At 48.9% G+C, this 21,373-nt stretch overlaps 1 protein-coding gene across 4 annotated transcripts in view; it reads left to right on the forward strand.

Annotated features, from left to right (window-relative positions):
* The window catches only part of KMT2E (lysine methyltransferase 2E (inactive)), a 3,564,841-nt gene that overhangs the window by 2,527,706 nt on the left and 1,015,762 nt on the right, over positions 1-21,373 (forward strand). For all 4 annotated transcript variants that reach the window (XM_069629119.1, XM_069629120.1, XM_069629118.1 and 1 more), the window contains one exon: positions 707-958. In XM_069629119.1, the coding sequence (XP_069485220.1) occupies positions 707-958 (252 nt within the window). The remainder of the gene's footprint in view (positions 1-706; positions 959-21,373) is intronic.

Below are 21,373 nucleotides of genomic sequence, written 5' to 3' on the forward strand. Positions count from 1 at the left end.
TACGGGGTGTTGGGAGGCTCTTACCCCAGTTGCCCAGTCTTGAACATTACCCACCTGTTTTCCAGGCAGAACTTCTCCGCTGATAATACCTCGGAGCGGCTGAGAAGGGCACTACAGTCCCCACAGCTGGGTGGTGACCCCGTGGATACCAGGTGAACGTAACAGAGGGTCCATTAGTAAGTGAGCCTCAACTGATGTTGCAAGCCAAAAGTGGTGCGAGGAATCTCAGTGGGCCGCTAGGCTCGATGGAAGCAGTCAGGCCACCAATCACGGGAGATGGGCGGGCTGGGAGGCGGGAGGGCGCCGGGACCAGGAAATGGAGGCAGGGGAAGCACAGGAGGTGGAATACTACATCCCTCAGAGCGCTACAATAGCCCAAGAATAAAATAAAATAAGGACCAGGAGGGTCCCTTAGCAAGTGAGCCACACCTGATGTTGCAAGCCAAAAGTCTCATACCATAAGCCTTTTGCCTCCTTCATGGTACTGTTTGCCTACTATTTGTAAGCTCTATACAAAATGTGTGATTCCAGTAATCAACTGGCTTGGGTCACAGAAAACGGTAATGCCTCATACTATTAGTACCAGAGTTATAAAGTGATTACTGTATACTGTATTTTCTTGTCCATTCAAGGTGGATCCGATAACGTTCACTGTTTAACCCACTGCACTGTTTTTAGTGATATTAGACTCTTTCCTTTTTTTTAGCACTTGGTGAGTGAATGGTTAAGTGAGAAGCATGAGAAGACAGAAAACCCTTCTGAGAACTTTATAGAAACACCTTTGCGCATAACTACCGACCCTGGAGTCTTAGCTACGCAGTTGAATTCTTTACCAGGACTTTCTTTCAATCCTCACGTGTACTCTACTCCTAAACATTATATTCGTTTTACTTCACCATTCCTTACCGATAAAAGGAGAAGAGTTCCTGTCGAGAATGTTTCAGTCTCATGCAAAAAGGTAAATTTAATACAAACTTAAATGTTAATGAAAAAACAGAAAAAAAGGCTTTAGTGTTTGCATTGTTCTTGTCTGCATTTCAGGTTCTTGGCATTGGGTAGTAACGTTTCATTTTGAGACCATTTTTTAATGCTGCTTTTATAATATTACATTATATTGTGAGATTAACTTATCAGCGAAAAATACATGATTGTTATGAAAACTCGTTTTTTTTCTACTAGGATAGGCTTACACAGGAATGTACGTTTCCTTATTGCCTACCAACCCCGCCTGTATTCTTATTGTTTGAGAGATCTATGAACTACTGGAGATTTTGTATGTGTTGTATTTATGTATTTTTTGAATATGCGAGATGTCACTTCTCACAGAAATGCTGGACATAAGAGGCTATCCAGATAACCAAGGTAATCTAAGTGTACAGTGCCTTTACAAAAGGAGGTAGATGCCTGGCTCAGGGGAAACCAAGTGATGACGGGGTTGCGTATAGAGGCATAGAGCAAGGACAGAGCCTTCACATTGATATATTTTTCAAAAAAGGGTAGCAGCCGCCCCTTTCCAGAAAGAACATGGCATGATAACCTGTTCTTTGGTTTTTTCCCACTATGAGAGTTCGCAGCCATTGCTTTTTGCTCACTGTACCTTTCACAGATGGGAAATATCCATTTGCCTGTCAATCTTTGTCCCGCCCACATGGGCAGTGCAGCACTGAAATGCTATGGCAATTCCCTTCTGAACCCCATACACCTGTTTCAGCCTTGTTGGCCTCATCAGTGAGGAGGTGGAGCTGTGCCTCTCTGAGCACAGTGAGCAGGGAGTCCACGCCTGGTTTCCCCCAGCTAACTCAGGGTGGCCAACCCCAAGTTCTTTGCAAACATTTTTCAAAAAAGATACTAGGCGCCGCTCTCCAGAAAGAACATGTCATGATAACATGTTCTGTGTTTTATTTCCCACTGTGAGAGCTTGAAACCATTGCTTTTTGCTCACTGTACCTTTCACAGATGGGAAATATATCAATTTGCATATCAGTCTTTGTCCTGCCCACATGGGCAGTCCAGCATCTAAATGCTATGACAATTCCCTTCTGAACAAGAGCACCAACAGCAACCCCGTACACGTGTTTCAGCTTTGTTGGGCCTCATCAGTGAGGTGGAGCTGTGCCTCTGTAACCCCCTACCGCCTGGGACATAATGAGGCCCATTGTCTCTTACGACTTTGGTTACTCAATTGAAAGCTAGGATACCTAACATACCTCCTCTGCCTCAAGAGCCACAGCCCTTGCTGTCCACACCAAGAACAATATCTACGGCACCTTTAATACTGCACATGGAAACTGAGCGGCTTAGACATTCAAAGAAAATAGATTGTTCTTACAGTCACTGATTCCCAAGCAGATCACATTCAAGATACTTTATCAACACATTCTATGACATAATTCCTGCTTATAGGCACCCAAAGGAATACCCTCGCAGAGATTTGCCACCAGCTGATATTGCTTCTTTCCATTCTCTCATGGCCAAAACCGCCAAAATGTTTAATCTCACCTCCACGGGGCGAGGGGGTTTTCTAGATCAATGAGGGCTGAAAAAAAGGACTATAAAGTCTATACAAACAAACAAGTGGATACATTTGGGAAAATAATATTAATGGGCCCTTCAAAACAAGATGTTACTAATTACTTTTCATCTTCCCTGTGATCAAAACTTGACAGTGGATTAGCTCAGAAGATACCTTTCCGTGTGACGTAAAGCACCCTCTGGTGGACTTTGTCTTCCATAGACCTGTCTGTGACTCAGGAGAACACCAAGTGTTTGAAGTTTGAATTTAACCAGCAAATGTTATCAGGGAGGCAGCTTGGGGGAAGCATTTGCCTTTATATAGAGAAACACGTTCCTGTTCATCTTCTCCTTCTGCCCTTAATACTGAGGGTCAATCATAGGCTGAATGCACACTAATTATTTATTATTGCTCTATTTTGGACACACCTGTATTAGTTCTCAGACCTTTTAAGCTATCCTCTAAACCAGGACCTGCTCACCAGGCAGCAGGGAAGGATCCTCTAGCACAATCCTGCTCCTTGAGCCTCAAAGCACGACTCCTGAATTCAGTGAGTTCGGACATTTGAATATTTACCAAGAACGCAGAGATTTTATGGTGGTAAATGGATATTTCAAATGGATTGTGTCCTCCCACGTATTCCTCATCTTTGATATTCGTATCTTCAGCTTTGTTGCGTCAAAAAAAACATTTCCATACCAGAGGGCGCTGTGTTGGATGTTGTGGCATCGATGTGCCTCGAAGGTTGCCGTCGGTTGTCGATGTCATCAGCAGTACAAATAGCTCGAGCCGCGTCCGTTGGCTTCAGTTCTGTTTTTCCGAAAGCTTTGCTTCGAGTGTTGAACGGCGCGCCTCAGTTTCGTCAAGAAATTTCTTCTTCTTCCAACCCTTCGACCCCAAGGTCTGGTTTAAAAAAATGCCATGACTGCAGGGTGAAGATGTCCATTACTGACCCACCGGGTTTGCCTGTGGTGCCTGGGTTCTGAACACCGAAGGGATGACTGCGGGTCCTGTCAGGCCATTACAGGAAAAGCTCTCAGGGAGCGCTGAGGTAAGCTGGCGGTGGAGAGGGCAGCTTCCAAATCATCTTCAAAGAGGGATAAAAAGTCGGTCGAGACAATCTTCGTCTTCATCTATGAAGGCAAAGAAGAGATGCCGTAGGTCTCCTTCTACCTCTTCGTCTGATTCCTCTACCGAGGTTATCAGGTGCCCTTAGAAAATGGGATGCTTTCAAGAGTGAAATGTTGCATATATTCGAGAATGCAGTCTAGACCCCCTTAAAGGAAACACGCACAAGCCATGACCCGGTCGCTCCTTTGGACGACTTAAGGATGTCAAAGACTACCATGGCAAAGCCGAGTGTTAAACCGACGAGTCGCTCTGGATCTGATGAGAAATCGTCGAGTGTAACGTCTCGAGAACATGGTCCTTCTCTGATACCCCAGAAAAAGAGAAAATCTTCAACGGGGTCAAACCTGTTGACGCATAAGTCAAAGGCAGCATCGAGCAAAATGGTGCTATTGCCGAGACCTTCGTCGACACCGTTGTCGAAGGCTTCATCGACTCCATTGTCTAACGCGCCATCAACGCCTTTGTCGAAGTCAGTGTCATCATCGACGCGATTGTCGAAACCAGTGTCGGCACCTTCGAGGGTCACTTCGACCCTTTCGAGGCCTCTGCCCAGTCCGGAAAAGGTTTTTAAACCTACATCGAAGAAATACTTTTTCAAGTCCATGGCCTCAATTTATGAGGAGCAAACCTCTGAAGAGGATTCTCCACCATTTGGCTTGAATCAAAGATCACTGATCTTTACGATTGCCTCCAGTCGGCTAGTGCTGTAGACACTTCGCCAGAGCTGGAATTCGGCAGGCCTGATCCAGCTGAACATGCGAATTCTGCATGCAGGTCCCACATGAATCGAGTCATTGAGTACCTTGACTGGAGCAGGAATGCTCCTGCCTATGAGCAAGATATGACGGATATACTAAATCAAGGCCCTCAGAAGGACACAGTATTACCCTTTCATGCAGCCTTCAGAGGAAGGTCCTGGCAAATTGGTAAGTCCAGAGTCCGGACCTGCTGTAAACAGGAACTTTGCCAGAAAATATAGGCCTTCTAGTATTGATCCAGACTATTTGATCAAGCATCCTATACCTGAAAGTTTGGTGGTTCAGGTGTCAACGTAAACCAGGCAGTCTGCTTACCCCTCTATTCCCCTGGATAGGGACGACAAGAGGGTTGATGCCTGGGCTCAGAAGATTTTCTCATTGGGCAGTATGGCCTTGAAGTCGGCCAATGTTACTTGTACTCTTTCGAGGTTTACTTACACCCTGTGGGAATGTATTAGGATGGCGGCTGAGCACATTCCGGAAGGTGAGGAGAGAGACAGCTTCCTGGCTATAGTGAAGGATGGAAAGGAGGCAATGGGTTAGTGTCTCCCAGTCAGCACTGGACACTGCTGACAGTATCAGCAGGTCCATGGCTTCTAGAACCGTACTATGCAGGTTTGTGTGGTTGAGAAAGTCTGGATTTGCACCGGATGTGCAGACCAGGCTTCTCAATATGCCCTTTGATGGCTTGAGGTTGTTCGGCAGCAAGGCAGATGAGAGTCTGGAGAAGCTGCAGACCTCCAAGGCGGCGGCTAAATCACTTGGCGCCTCCATACGTCAATCTCAACAACAACCCTATTCAGGCTCATCTTCCTGAAAGGGTTGTCCTTTTCGTTTCTGTTCCTCATTTGGAAAGGGAAGAGGACAGGCTGGACAAAGGGGACAGAAAAGATTCCCTCGTGGTGGACGAGGAAGGGCTGCTAAATCAGCCCCAGCAGCAGCATCTTTACTCCCAGCCACTGCTGCAGCCACCTCTAAGCCACTCTGAGGCCTTGATCCACAAGAGCCCAGTGGGAGGCAGAATCTCTCAGCATCTGAACGAATGGCGGGCATTACTTCAGATGCTTGGGCACTGGAAACAGTAGCCCTGGGTTACTGCCTTCTTTTTCAAAGAAGGCCTCAGAATCATCCACCGGGACCCAACTCTGTCAAAATTCTGGATCTGCTCCTTGTGCAGGAGATTTGAACCCTGCTAGAGAAAGGTGCAATAGAACATGTACCTGTGGCGGAGAGGAACAAGGGTTGGTATTCCCCTTACTTTCTCATTCCAAAGAAGGACGGAGGATTGAGACCCATCTTGTACTTAAGAAATTTGAAAAAATTCCTCAGGAAGACAAGTTCAAGATGGTTACCCTTTCTCAGATCCTTCAGGCTCTCCAACATCAAGACTGGTTGGTATCATTGGACCTTCAGGATGCTTACTTTCATGTGCCAATCCATCTCAAGCACAGAAAGTAGCTGAGGTTTGCGGTTCTCATTATCCGTTTCAAGCTCTGCCATTCGGGCTGACCTCTGCCCCTGGGGTTTTCACCAAAATGATGGCGGTAGTGGCAGCGAGTCTCAGGAGAGGGGGATACACGTCTACCCTTACATGGACGATTGGCTGATCAGAGCATGTTCTCCCAAACAAACCCTGTAACATCTCAGCATTACTTGCCACTTCCTATACAGACTAGGCTTCTCCCTCAATTGCAAGAAGTTCCATATGATACCATTCCAAAGACTCCAATTTATCGGCCCAATCCTGGATACTTCCCCGGGGAAAGCCTCGCCTCCTGAGGAGAGGGCTCAACACATTCTGCAGATGGTTACAAAGTTCCAAGATGCCCAGCCTCTGCAGGCCTTCGATTTTCTGAGGTTGCTCGGCCTCATGGCACCCTGCATTTTCCTGGTGCCAGACGCCTGATTGAGAATGAGGTCCCTTCAATGGGCTCTCGGGACACAGTGGTCCCAATTTTCAGGGAATATGTCAGATCTACTGCAAGTTCCGAACAGAGTTGCTCAGGATCTTTTATGGTGGGCTTGCAGGGACAATATTCTCAAGGAAAAATGTTCTTGGCAACCATGGCCAGAGATAGCGGTATTCACAGACGCCTCACTCACTGGGTGGGGAGCTCACGCCAACGAACTGACAATCAGTGGTCGTTGGTCTCCATGGTCTCCAAACTACAGAACAACCTTTTGGAGCTGAGGGCAATCAGACTAGCGCTGAAGGCCTTTCTGCTCTCTGTGTAGAAGAATGTCCTGCTAATGACGGACAACACAGTGGCCATGTACTACCTCAACAAAAGAGGAGGTTTAGGGCACTACCACTGTGCAGAGAGCCAGTGCAGCTCTTGTTCAGGGCAATTCAAGAAGGAGTCTCTATCAGCAGTTCACCTAGCCGGAGAGCAGAACACTGCGGCAGACACTCTGAGCAGGCAGAGCACAGTCTCCCACGAGTGGGAACTAGCTCAGGAAGTCATTGAAGAGATCTTCACCCTTTGGGGAACCCCTCAAGTGAATCTGGTCAATCGGAAGTGTGAACAGTATAGCTCAAGGGAATTTCCCCCGAGAGGAGCTCTAGGGGACGTGTTCGTAGTGGACTGGGAGTTTCCATTCCTGTACGCGTTTCCTCCAGTCCCTGTCATTCCTCATGTGATCAGGAGGTTGAGAAAGTTCGGGAAATCCATGATCCTAATTGCCCCGGATTGCGCCAGGAGGACGTGGTACCCCGACCTTCTGGACATGTCCATCTGCCTTCCAATACGTCTTCCACAAAGAGAGGATCTTCTCTCACAAGAGGAAGGTCGGGTTCTCCATCCAGAGGTGAGGACACTCAGCCTTCACGCATGGTTTCTGAGAGACTGAGATATAAGGATTGGCACCTCCCGGACGAAGTAATGGAGATGTTGCTTTCGGCCAGAAGGCCAGCAACCAAATCCTTGTACCGACGTTGTTGGAATAAGTTCAGTAATTGGTGCAAGAATAAGAATGTGGATCCTTTTCTATGTGACACACCTATGGTGCTTTCTTTTCTGTTGCATTTAGCCAATCTGGGGCTTCAGATTGGAACGATAAAGGGATATCTGGCTGCGCTTTCCATTTTTAAGCGCTCCTCTGAAGAGGTCTCTTATTTCAAGATGCCATTGATTGTGCAATTTCTAAAGGGTTTCACTAAAGGGTACCCTCCAGTCCCATTTCATGTGCCTGTTTGGGATTTAAATTTAGTATTAACATTTCGCACATGCATTCCATTCGTGCCTCTACATTAATGTCCTCTAAGGCTCCTAACATTAAAACAGTCCTATTAGCTCAGGCATGGCATCATGTCTCGTGATTTCATTTGCTGCGCTCCTGTATTTCATGCATTGTGACTGCAGGGTGGTGCATTGTGGAACCTGTGGTCCATGTCTTGTGATGTTCGTGATGCATGTGCTGGTGTGAGCACTGTGTATGTTGCTTGCATGTACGCACTGCTGAGTAGGCATGCCACATCTGCATCCATTGCCTGTGGCCCACAGTCTGGTGAATTAACTAGGGCCACAGTTTTAAGGACCCAGGATGCTGTGTGCGGTCTTGTTCCATTCTATGTGTGTGATTTGTTATTGTGCAGGTTGGGGATGTAGAGGGTATGTAGTTCTGGTTCCTCGTGCGACTTTAACTTCTATTGCCCAACACAGTCTATCTGCAATGCATTGCATTCATGGTAATGCTTACGCCTATTTTCAGGGGGATTATAGATTCATGCATGTGGTTTGCACTTGTGGTGCTTATGCATTAATTCCTGTTCTATGTTCCAACACCCCTCATAGCCGAGCCAGCAGACAGGTTGCCTATGCTTGTGGTCCCCCCCCCCCACAATCAACACCCCTCATGGCCCAGCCAGCAGACAGGTTGCCTATGCTTGTGGTCCCCCTCACCCCAATTAACACCCCTCATGGCCCAGCCAGCAGACAGGTTGCCTATGCTTGTGGTCCAGCGCCCCCCCAATCAACACCCTCATGGCCCAGCCAGCAGACAGGTTGCCTATGCTTATGCCCCCCCCCAATCAAGACCCTTCATGGCCCAGCCAGCAGACAGGTTGCCTATGCTTTTGCCCCCCCTCCAATCAACACCCCTCATGGCCCTGTGGTTAGACTCATCCAGCAGCCAGGTACGTTGTGCAGTGTGTCATGCCATGTAGCGGGGAAGCGTGTAGTTGCGCAGTACCATGGCATCATGTGTGGAGCCAGGGAATCTTGCACAGCAATGTGTTATGATTTTGTGAGCATCGCACACCATCTGGACATTCAGGGAATGGTAGCGCTTCCTGTTGCGTTACACTACCTCCACGGCATAACGGACTACTAGCTCCACATGGGTGCAGTCGAGGGCACCAATTACATTTGGCATGCATGCCAGTGCATGGAATGCTATTTTGGTTGCATTTACCTCCTCTGCAGTCCGTGGTAACTTGATGTGGTCCCTTGCGTGTTTCAGGAGTGCATCTACCACCTGGTTGAGCACACAGGAGAAACAGGGTTGTGAGATGCCATGCAGCTGTCCCACTGTTCGCTGGTAAGTGCTTGTGGCAAGGAAGTGTAGCACAGACATAACCTTCAGCAAGGGGGGGTGGCTGTCTGGATGTTGATGAGGCTCACCATTTCGTCAGGAATGAGGTCCAGTATTTTTGAGATGGTGTCCCTGTCCAGGCGGTACAGGGTGTGGATCTGTGCAGGGGTTAGGTCAAATGGACTGGCTCCCTTAGGCGAGGGATTGGTGGCTGCCTGCGAGGTAGAACTGCCTGCACTATTGGTATGTGCTGGCCCAGTCTCGCCCTCCTTCTCCTCCTGCACCTCCTCTGTATTTTCTGGTTCACTGCCTGCTCAAGAAGTAGCAGTGCAGGCGTGTCCTCCAGCCCCAGTATTGCAACTGCTAATGGTAGTATTGTGGATTTGGGAGGGGTGTGGTGTGTGGGAGTGCTCCTTTTGTGCTGTGCCAGACTCCATTGCCTCCACCTGTACTGATTGTGTGCACCTGTGGCAGGTTTCTACACAGCAGATCCCTTATTAACGCCTGCTCCGCGATTCCGGTGTTTACAGCATCATGGTATCCATTGTTACCGGCATTTCCATGCCGTTAATTGCATGTCCGTGCAACTCTTAATATGCTCTTGACTGCAGCATGCCGGTGTCACGGGCATGGCTGCCTTGTGTCTGAGCTCATACCGGTAAGGGAGAGCCTGCTCACAGCGGGTCCCTGCCGATGCCTGTGACAAGAGCATCGCTGCTCGTGATACTCCGGTCTGGTAAACGATGCCGGTATTACCGTACCGGCATCGATTTTTTCCGGACCGGCTAACTTGTAATGAGGCCCAGTGTCTCATTTACTTGCTTTTGCATGCAAGAGCACTCTGTTTCTTATGCCAGTGAAACTCACTGCTGCTGGCGCTTGTCTTTTGGGTCTATGCAAACCTTCCTGCACTCTTCTTCCGCTTTCGGGGCTCTTCAGCCAGCCCCATGGACACTCCGGCGTTCCCGCAACGCCCAGATGTAATGAGCACTCTTCATGGGGCTCAATGGGATGGCTCTCTGCTTCCCGCTGCACTTACTGTGCATCACGGAGCTCCAGGTCCACCTCCACTCACGGGACCAGACCCAACCAGCACAGGGGTCAGCGTCTGTGTGCGCCTTTCGTCGCAGAACGGTTTCTCACAGCTCCCTCTTCGCCAGCCGATTGCTCACCGGCTCATTCTTTCTTCTCTCTGCTTTTGGTGGTGAAGCCTTTTATATCCATTAGGAGCGTTAACTGACCTCAGGTGTGGGTCATTAATTTCAATTGCCTGACTGTGGCCAAAGCTATTAGGTGGACTTGCCTGGTTGTTCCACCTGCATACCTCTTTAGTCCTCTTCTTCGTCTCAGTACCAGAGTGGTGTGTATATGTATGAATGTCTATGGGAAAATAGGGGTCTGACCTACAATATCCTGCCCAAGTCTGGGGATTGATGGAATAACTTGAAAGGGAAATGGGGGATATTGTGTCTCACCCAAGGGTGCCTCATCCCCACTCCCAAGTCTCCTCCACCCAGGTGATTCTCCCACACATATACACCCCCAGGGTCAGGATCCAAAAGCAATGTATTTTTTCCCTGGCCCCCTGGGAGGAGGATATCTGGGGAAAAGAGGTGAGGATGCCCTCAGATTCCTCAGAACACTCACAAACGTGCCAGTCCCTTATGCTTATTTCATTTGGGCTTTTTATTTACTCGTTCTTCCTCATGGAGTTCATTTAAGATTATTCGGTTTTGACAGCATTGCATATACGCGCTGGTGTCCCTGCTTCTCTTGGGTGCACTCACCGGTTCTTGTCAGCTTGCGTTGCTTCTTCTGCTTTGCGCCTGCTCCCTCTCGCTGTTCCTTCTGCTTTTTTACTTCTCTGGGTCTCGAGGGTCTCACCTAGTCTGTGTTTTCCCAGGCTTATGTGAAGTGGAGGTTGGTTCCTAGAACCGGCGAGCATCGAGAAGCCTTCCACCTGCTTCTGGCATCCTCGCTGCGTACTCTCCTCAGCAATCTGCTCCCTGCTTCTTTGTCAGTGAGCCAGTTTGGCTCCACAGAAGCCCTTCTCGCCCCACGGTGTCTCGGATTAAACTGAAAAAAGCAGCATTCATCAGCCAGCGTTCGCTTGTCAAATTTTCCGGCCTCAGGTTTGTTCTTCCAGCCACTAGAGTGCAGCGTGTGCTCTTGACTTTCCGTGATCCTCATTACTCTTCCCATCTTTTTCCTCCTAGTATTCTTGGATTTATGGTAATGGTAGTATATTTCTGATGACTTATATTTTATTTTCTTTAAACTTACTTTGTTGTTTTACAATAAACAAATACCGTATGGGTAATGAAACCCACCCAAACAAGACCCCGCTCAACCCTCTGCCCAACACAAAATATCCACAATGTACAACCGCAAGTAATTGATCTGCCAGTGACATCAAAATTACTAGCTCAATCTTATGTATCTCATTCATAACGCCAAGGATGAAATCCCTTCCACCCGAAACCGAGTTCCCACTCGGGTCTGTATCGCCCGTCTGGTCGGTCCGGGGTACAATCCGGAGTCCATGCTGCTTGTGCTGTATCCAGTTGATACTGTCTGAACGGAGACCAATAGTCATACGAGCGGCTGTGTCGATGCAAACATAGTCTCTCTTCGTTCACAAAGGGCCATGCATTCCTGCCAACTCGCAAATGTGGGGGGGTTGGCCTTACCCCAAGACCTGGCCACTAAATATCTAACAATTACTGGAGCCATATCTAAGAGCTTTTTTTCTGTGCGAGTACCGCCCTCAATCAGAGCCAGGAGCCACAGTTCCGGAGTGTAAACTCGCGTCGAGGTGAGCATTTTCAATAGTGCTTCCTCTATACCACCCCAGAAGGTTCTAACGTTCGGGCAGCTCCAACTGACATGGTAAAAATCTGCGTGGTCGGTATTGCACCTTTTACATACGGGTGAGTACCCAAAGTAAAACTTACTTAAAGAGTATGGGGAGTGGTACATTTGATAAATGTACTTATAGTGGATCAACCGTTAACGTCAATTCAGTGAGATATATTGCGTTTGCCTGCAGATAGCCTTCCACTGATCCTCACCCAACATTTTCCCCAAGGCTGTCTCCCACTTGGCCTTATATGTGTGTGTCTGCACCTCTTTCCCGCCTCTCACCAATTTATAAATGGTTGATACTACTTTCCTGGCGGATGTGGGGTGAACTATATAGCTCTGTGCTGGATGGAGATCCGGTGTATGTGGGAAGTTGGGCCATTTGACCCTAAGGGTGCAACGCAATCTGTAGTAATGAAGAAGAGTCACAGAGTCATGTACACCTCTGGAACTCGGTTCTTTCCATGACACAAAGCAACCATCCTGAACCAGGTCCCCCAGGGTGTAGACGCACAGGGATTAAAACCGTTCTTTACAGGAACTTTCATGTGTAAGTGGGATTCCTATTATGTTGTATATCGGCAGCTCGGGGAGGAAAGAGGGGGAAGTTTGCAGTAGCTGATTTATCTTTACGCACGCCCGGCATGTTACCGCAATGGGTTGAATCTCCCCTTGCGGAACTGGGTCTCTGTCTCCTCATATCATACCCATTAGGACATCTGGGTGTGTGATAGCCCTGGCTATCTGAGCGTGTGGGGACTTGGGGTCGGGTGGGTTCCATCCGGATATATATTGTGTCTGAGCGGCTAGGAAGTAGAGGTAGAAATCGGGATATTACGGACCCCCTAGCTCGTATGCTGTAGTCAGGGTATCGTATGCTATCGTAGGCTGTTTACCCACCCATACCAGTCGCGTATGCGTACCAGCGCAATCCGGGCGGCCTGAGATATTGGAAGCAGGATCCACGCTTCTACTTTTTGTTCCAGATTATCTAAAGGCACAACGTAATTGGTTTTATACACTTGTTCCGTGATCGTAGATATTGTGACGGCCAAGTACCGTAAGCTGCTCGGGCACCACCGGAATTCGTTGCCAATATGGGCCCTCTGCACTACCAGGGTTAGGGGGAGAACCTCATATTTCTCCCAGTTAATCCTCAGCCCGGAAAGTTCCCCAAATCTGATCACTTCCTGCATCAGTGGTGGTAGGTTTTGGCGGGGATGCTTAACGTAGAGAAGGATATTGTCAGCGTATAGAGGTATGATGGGAGAGGTGCGTGTGTGTATGAATCCCTCGCTGTGCGTGTAGCTCCCGAATATGGCAGGCCAGGGGTTCCATTGCAAGGGCGAATAGAATCAGGGAGAATGGACAAACCTGCCAGGTGCCGCACATGGGGTATATATGTGCAGATGTGGGGCCATTTGTATACACAGCCGCCTTCGGTGCAGTGTATAGGAGCTCGACTCATTTGATATAAGTTAAACCCAAGCCAGAGCGCCGGAGCACCTCGAAAAGGAAGGGCCGTTCAACAGAGTCGAATGCCTTTTCAGCATCCAAAGCGACTACAGCCATTGGTATTTCAGGGTTGATGTTATGCATAAGGGTAAAGAGTCGATGTAAGTTATTCTGGGTAGAGCGCCCGGGGATGAATCCTGCTTGATCGGGTAACACTAGGGCTGGCATGTGTGGGAGTAGGCAGACAGTGAGAATTGTGGCAAGGATTTTGTTGTCGGTATTAATTAGCGACAGTGGCCTGTAAAATGAGAGATGGAGGGGGTCTTTCCAGGGCTTTAATAGGACAGTGATTAACACGGATCTAGTAGATTCTGGTAGGATGCCCCTAGCTGGCACGTCATCATACATCGCCAGCAGGTGTGGAGTAACCAGGCCGATATATGCCTTATAGAATTCGGCAGTAACACCATCTACCCCAGGGGCCTTCCCATTGGGAAGTGAGTTGATAGCTTTACGAACCTCTTCTTCAGTAATGGGGGCATTAAGAGCTCCTCCTTCTTCAGGGTCCAACCAACCCAGTGCGACTTCATCTAGGTAACGTAGCACTGCATCGTGCCCAGGAGTGTGGCATGAGTTATACAGCCGATTATAGAATTCCCTGAATGCCTCATTGATCCCCTTAAGATCTCTTATACAGGCGCCACACTGGTCTTCTCCAAGGGCGGCAGCTCTAAATCGCCAATGAAGCTGGCTGGGAGGGTGAGGGGGGGGGATCCCTGGACTTGAAACGGGTTAACACTGGGGAGTGATCGGACAGAGTCCTAGGGAGGATGCTGCCCTCTGTTGCCGCTCTGAGGATAGAAGTCGTGGACATCACATAATCAATTCTGGATGAACTACCGTGCACCCCTGAAAAGAACATATATTCCTTATCGGCGGGATGTAATCTTCGCCATACATCGTTTAGGTCATGGTCCTGTGAGATAATAGCCCATGCTTTGACAGCTTGTGGGAGGGTTACTTGCAATGTTACCGACCTATCCATATCTAAAGTGAGGTCTAGATTAAAATCACTGACCCATAGCATCTCATACCCAGTGAATTTATGGAGGTGACTAGCGCATTGGCGGAAGAACTCGGGGGAGTCCGTGTTAGGTGCATATATATTTATGATTAGGAGCTTAAAGCCAAACATCTCACCTGCCAGTATTAAGAATCTCCCTTCTTCGTCACGGATCTGCTCGTGCAATCTGTAATGCAGCATTTTGTGAATGTAAATGGCAACTCCTCTGGCATATGAGGAGTCATATCTGTGGGTGCCCCATCCAGTTAAGGGAGGGAGAGGGGCACCCCTGGTGAGATGGGTTTCTTGAAGGCATAGTATATTCGCCCCATGATTCCTACTGTAATTAGCTATCAATCACATCTTTTCCTGGTTGGTCAGCCCTCATATGTTCAGCACAGAAAGGTTCAGTCTAGACTTATTGTTCGATGCAGCCATGGCTATTTGGGTATCTCAGGTTCGGTGGCGACCCTAATGGAGTGCTCAAACCAGAGGTATGGAAGGCCATCAGTGTCACTTGAATGTGGTGCAGTTGAGTGAGTTGTGAAGGGCAGTTAGGGCTTGGTTGAGAACTAAAGAACTGGTAACATTCTCCCCACCCCATCTTACGCCATAAACATGAACCTACCAGCACCGATTCCCAACCTGTAAAACTACCCCAACACATTTAAAACTGTTCGTCAAACCACAGTGGCTGCGGAACCTGGGGCGCTAGAGGCGACTTACATGCTCCGAGCGGCTGCAGCAAGTAATGTGGCACTTACGACCCAGACCTGCCTCCGGTGCTGAGGACGATCAGAGAGAAAAAAAAAGTGGGGGGACCTGGGGACTGAGTTAACTTGTCTCCATGTGAAGGCCAATCAGGAGCGCTGGGGGGATTGTCCCGGCAATCCACCCGGGTCAGGAAGGTTCCTCGGAAATCGCTCTGCCGATTCCGCTGAGGTGAAGAAGACGGTGGATCCCCCATGCTGCATGCAGAGTTTAGCGGGATACAACATAGCATATTTTACTCCTTTTGTTTGCAGGATGCTCTTAACTTTTTGGAACGTCTTACGTTGTTCTTGAACACGTGGGCTGAAGTCAGGGAACAGACTAATCGTGGAGGATCCCCACCGCAGGTCTCCTTTCTCCCTGACGGCCTAAACGAGGGCATCGCGGTCTCTATAGGAGAAGACCCTGGCAATGATCGGGTGCTCGGGGGCCCCGGGGAGAGGCCTGGAAGCCAACGATCGGTGCGCCCGCTCAATCATGAACATCGACGTGAGGGGTGGGTTGTCAAGTATTTCAGCCAGTAAGGTTTCCACAAACCTTTCCATATCATCAATGGAGGTGGATTCTGGGACCCCCAATATGCAAATGTTATTGCGCCTCGAGCGACCTTCCAAATCCTCATTCTTTGCACACACCTTTTTCACTGTTTGCTGAATCTCTGCCATCTCCTGCTGCAATGTAGCAACTTTATCCTCTCCATCTCCTATGTGCTGCTCGGCCTCCATCATACGACCACAAAGTTTGTCTATTTGAATGGCCGAGATATCCACCTTGTAGGTCAAGGCATCTATTTTTGCCCCCAGTGTGTCGTAGTGTGCTATTTTTTAGGGCCAACAGCGTCTGATTCAAAGCCGCCACATCAATCTGCGCTTGCGTCTGGTCCTGACTCGAGGATGGTGGGTGTTGAGTCGGATCCGCCCGCGCAAATCGATCCATTTTAGCTTGTTTCTCGGGGTTGCCCATAGGAGCGTCATCCTAGAGTTACAGTGACACGATAGGGTTCCCCTTGTAGGTCGTGGGCCATTCAGTAAAGGTGGTATGAGCCTTGTCTCCAGGCGATATACCAGCGTGGCATCCGGGCGTGGAGGTTCTCTCCCTCTCCCCCGCTCCAGCTATGTGTTCTCGTGGTACAGCTCTTCAGGCCTCAATAATTAGTCCCACGGGAAAGGGAGCCAGTGTATTGGTACCGGCCCGCAGCTCAAAGTCTTGACAAGCAGAAGTTATTGCCTTGGGCGGGTTGTTACTTGATGGCGCCCTCCCCCGCCCCGTATGGCAAGTTCCAGGTAGTGTCCAGGTGATTGTGTCTAATGTTAAGACACTGTAGAGGGGGCGCTTCACCGAGATGCCCAGATCCCCCGCACCTCCACGGTGCTGTTTATGGAGCAGAGGAGTCAACACGCATACATGGGGATGGGGTTTATAATGATGACTAAGTGGGCCCGGGCGCCCCCAGGCCCAGGTCCAACCAGGGCGCCTTAACCAACACCCTAACAGAGTTCCATGGACCCTCGAGTCCTTATGTGTCACAGGGGAGCTTGCAGGACAGAGGTTCGGCTCAGGGCTGCAAGAGTGTGGCCAACTGTAGTGCGGTTGTTAATGTCACTGAAGCAGTGGAACAGCCCCTTGGTCAGCTTCTCATGTGGGGGTGGGTCTGAGGGAAGCGTGCTATAAATCCTCACATCTGCGTTAGCATAGTGTAGCAAGCCTCTCACGGGTGCCCTCCCTCTGCAAGCCGGCACCCCAACGCCCCCCCCCTCCTCCACACGGATCGGGGCTCACCTCTGTTACGCTGTCCAGGCGGCAGGATCACAGGAGCCTCCTGAATGGCCTGGCCGCGCAGATCAAGGGGTCGCAAGTGCCGCAGGGCGCACACCGCCGTCCAGGGCACTCTGGCGAAGTTGTGCAACGTTCCTCACGCCTGGCACAGCCCCACTGCGATCAACGTTGCAGCTGCCTCTCCATCTGCCGCCTCAGCACACCCCCAGGGCATCAGGTGCTAGGTCTCCGGATCAACCAGGTGCAGCGGCACCCGTGGGAGCCGGGCCAACAAGATCTGCAGCTAAATTCAGTGCCACCGTGCTGTATTGAACTGCGGTATTGCGGGTCGCCAGGCTGTTCCTCACCCAAGTGCTTCCCGCGGCGGGTCCGCTTCACCCTTCCCCCACTCTGTCTTCCCACGTTGCAATACGGGGGCGCCGCCTGACTCGGAGACAACACGAATATGGGCTTTAAGGGTATCAAAACATGCCCCAGCCCTTATTGCACCTATGGAGTGGCCCCAGAAGTCAGGCGAGGGTCCAGTGCCAAGGATATACGGCAAGGATGTTGATGCCGGAGCTTCTCAGGCTACGGCTATCTTCGAATTCACGCAACAGCGCCCTCCCTTCCCGATGACTTATATTAAGTCTTGAAGAGTGTTTTCAATGATATTAAAAGACAAGTCAATTTTTGATGACTTATATGTTGAGTTTGGCATGGTGTTTTCAGGATCCTTCCTAAGTGAGTGAGAGGAAGTGTGACAACATGCCATCAGGATATGGGGAATGTCTTGTCAAATGATGTCATGACTCCCTCCCGAGGGCTGCCCTCCCCCCATGTGATCCTCCCTCATATAGCCACTACCAGGGTCAGGATCAGGTAGCGGCTGCCGTCCCCTGGCCACATGGGGAGTGTCAAGAACTTGAAGGGAAGGGTATAAACATCCATTTCCGAACCACAGAAGCGGAATGAGTTCGACCCCTCCCACCGTGTTTGGCACAGGCTCCTGATATTAGCAGTACACGAGCCACGTGGCAGCCAATGGGGGAAGGAGGGATTAGGGAGCAGTTATGGGTAGGTATGGGGAAGTAGGGTAACTGGAAAGAGGGTTAGGGAAGCAAAGTGGATGGATAGAGGGGAGTTATGGAAAAAACACACACTGATACTTTTGCATAAACACCCTATAACCTGACCTCTCCTAGACTAGACCAAAACCTTCCTGATACCTCCTCCTGCCTCTATGTGCCCTATTCACATGCTTCTCCCCTGACCTCTGTGGACCCAGGACATTCATGACATGCAACTGGATTGATCTTCACAAAATATGACATAGCAACAAGTGAAACAAACAACAGGGATCTCCCATTATGACTGACAAAACTCAAGGTCTGTTAGGCTAGATGCACAGAAAAAACAAACAGCAGGGTTCTCCCCTAATGATGGACAAAACCTATGGCCTGTGAGGAAAAATTTACATCAAAACACATAAAACGTAACATGCAGCACCACAGAAAAGAAATGTCCTTCGTAGCGCCTCTGCACTGAGTAATGAGCGTGTTACATGCACACGCTTGCACCATGAGGCCATTGAAAACTCTGTGTTGATCCCAATGGTACGTAGCCCAAGAGATACGGTCCCTCCACTAGAATGTGGAAATAGCGCAGCGTTCAATCCTATCTCCTTTTGTCACAAGCCCCTCTCCCTGGTTTAGCAATCACACATGGTTGTCCCAGAGATGCACTTAACTGAAGTCTGGGTGCCCTGTGTTAGCACCCGGACACTGAAGAAGTGGTCTTACACCCAGGGCCCACCACCGGTCACCGCTCGCAGCCTCGGTCCTTTCACTGCTCTCCCGTCCTGGTCACCGTGAAAAGAGAACAGTCATCCTGCTTTCCACGCCACGTCCGCCGTGCCGACTTTCATCATTGATAAACCGCACCTGGCACGGGCGATACGCCACTTTATGCTCGCTCGATCTGCATAGAATGCGCAAGCCACGCGCCCCAGCATGCTATGAAATGTAGTTCGCGGCAGCAGTGCCACGTTCACTTCTGCCGCCTGCCCCTCACAACCCTTTTCCTGACAAGGAGAGGTCCCAGCCGGGAAAGGAGTGATGACAACTTTGGATTCATCACAGTTGTGAGTGGTGGTTCGCATCTGTTTTGGGGTGTTGAGGTCTGTCAATGCATCTACTACATTTGGACAATACTGATGTTTGTTTGGGAAAGTTGTTGAGAAGGTCCATATACCCACTGGAGTAGTAACCATCTGAAGGAAGTGGTTTTAGATCACTTTCAAGTGGATGTGGTGGCAAGGGGTCTGCTGGATCCAGACATCGTAGTGATTTCTTTCTCCATATGTGCAGCCAAAGATTGTGGACTTTTCTTTCCAGGGAGACAAACATTTGGATGATAAGGTTGGTCATGCTTTATCGAGACTTAAGGAATCAAGCTGAAAGTGTTTGTATTGTTGCACACCTTGTTCAGAGTAGGTAACTAATATATTATGAGTAGTGGGGTGCACGGGAGTGTAAGCCGACCGTGACACTAAGTCATAGTTTAAACAGAACAGTGAGAAACGGTGTCCACCTTCTGTGGAACACTCGCGTCCCATACACACTCAAGGTTATTGTCCAAGGACAAACAAAACTCGAAAGAATCTTTACATTTTAGTATAATAAAGAGAACACATCAGAACATGGTGGGGTGTCCCACGTATTTTGTAGATGGCCCAAAAATAAAGTATTTAAAACGATACATTTTCAGACATCAATTCCAAATGTTTGCTTTATATTATGTTAGTACAAGTGGACAATATTCATCATATAATGTACAATACAGTAACTGATAATACATAATAACTTCACATTTAAAAGAAACATGAATTCATTAAATTAGAAAATATAAGGATTTGGAAAAACAAGAACACAATCAAAAAATAGAGGGGTTTGTAAAATCAAGAGCTCAGTGCGTTTTCGGGATTTGTTATCCCTTCTTCAGGAGCTGGATATCATATTAATACGATTGTTACTTCCTTAATGAATGATTCTGTTCACAGTAAACAAACACCAGAAGTGGTGACAGTGAGCTAAATTCTCATATTGTAATAATTTCATAATGTGTACTTCTTAACTGGACTTGTTCATACCTGCCGTGAGTGCCAAAATGGAGATCTTTGAAAGTTTCACTAAATTGTGGATCTTTTCAAACGCCTCTGAAAGTGTATAAAGCTTCGCCTTCTGGAGGGGAGGATCTGAAAAATGTGCGGGATCATTTTGAATAAATATGTCATATAGATCATGTGTAACATAAAGGTAGCAGTGGGACGGGTCAATACCTGACTGTCTCATACCACACCTCTGCCGAAGCTTTCTCGGCTTTCACCCTAGTTCAAGTATCTGTTTCCCTTGCCCCGGCTTGAGGTGGCGTTTTTGTCACCATGGCTCGGGTATCTCCTTCTCTCTTCCCGGTTTAGGGTTTTTCGAGTATCTGTTTCTCTTTTCACCCTTGCCCTAGTGAATGTTTCTTTCTCCCCGGTTTGGTGTTTCTCGAATTCTACACACATTTTCTCACCCTGGCTTGGGCTCTCTCAAGTTCCACACTGACTCGAGTTTCTCTTACTTCAGCTTGAGTTAATCTCCCCCTGTCTCAGGGTTTCGGAGTTTGGCCAGGTCTCTTCATCCTTTTCCACTACTCCCAGGAACCACCCCATACCTGATTTGTTGCAGTGGCATTCCTCTGGGAAAGCGTTCTTCTCAGCTGTTGTCGAACTGCTTTGAGGTTTCCTCTGCGCTCTTCGGCACCTGCTCATCGTGACCGTTCCATTGGCACTCTTCAGTGCCTTGGGGTTTGCTGCTACCGGCACCGGGTCACCATGCTTGTCATGGTCTGGTTCCTTCCGCGGGAGCAGTCGAGGCTTCGCTGTTCGATACCATGTAGGAGCGGCTAGCCTCTTGTGGACTGTTCAGCATCTCCGCCCTGCACGCTGCTGCCTCGTAGTTCCACCTCTCGGAAGGGCTTCTACGCCGGTGGCTTACTCCGCAGGAACTCCACTTCCTCCCATGTTGATCTCACCAGTCCTTTATATTCCCTTCTATAAGAATATTGGACAATCATTGGTTCCGGCAAATCCCTAAGAAGATGCTATCATCATGGGGTCGAAACCATATCTACGATTACAAAAGGTTTGCACACAATATCCACATTTGTAACACTCATATAGCCAAAAAACAATGGGGACTTTGTGTAAAAGGGAAATTAATTACAATCCCTGCTTGCGGATTCCTTATCCCCTAAGGGGGGGAAATCACCTTGGGTGGGTTCCTCCTTGCCCTGTCCCCCACGGTGTGTTAAGCGTAGCTGGCTCACCTCCCTAGTCCCAAAGGGGGTTGGCTCCCCCTTGGGGAGAAAGGGCAAATTCACTGGATTTTTCTCAGTGTATACATCCCTCTTACATCAAACAACTGAATTCTACATCTCTAAATCCAACTAACACATGGTAACCCCCATCCAACGCATCTCTGCACCACA

This window comes from Ambystoma mexicanum, chromosome 12 (assembly GCF_040938575.1).
Source record: "Ambystoma mexicanum isolate Mex_15411 chromosome 12, UKY_AmexF1_1, whole genome shotgun sequence".
NCBI lineage: Eukaryota > Metazoa > Chordata > Amphibia > Caudata > Ambystomatidae > Ambystoma > Ambystoma mexicanum.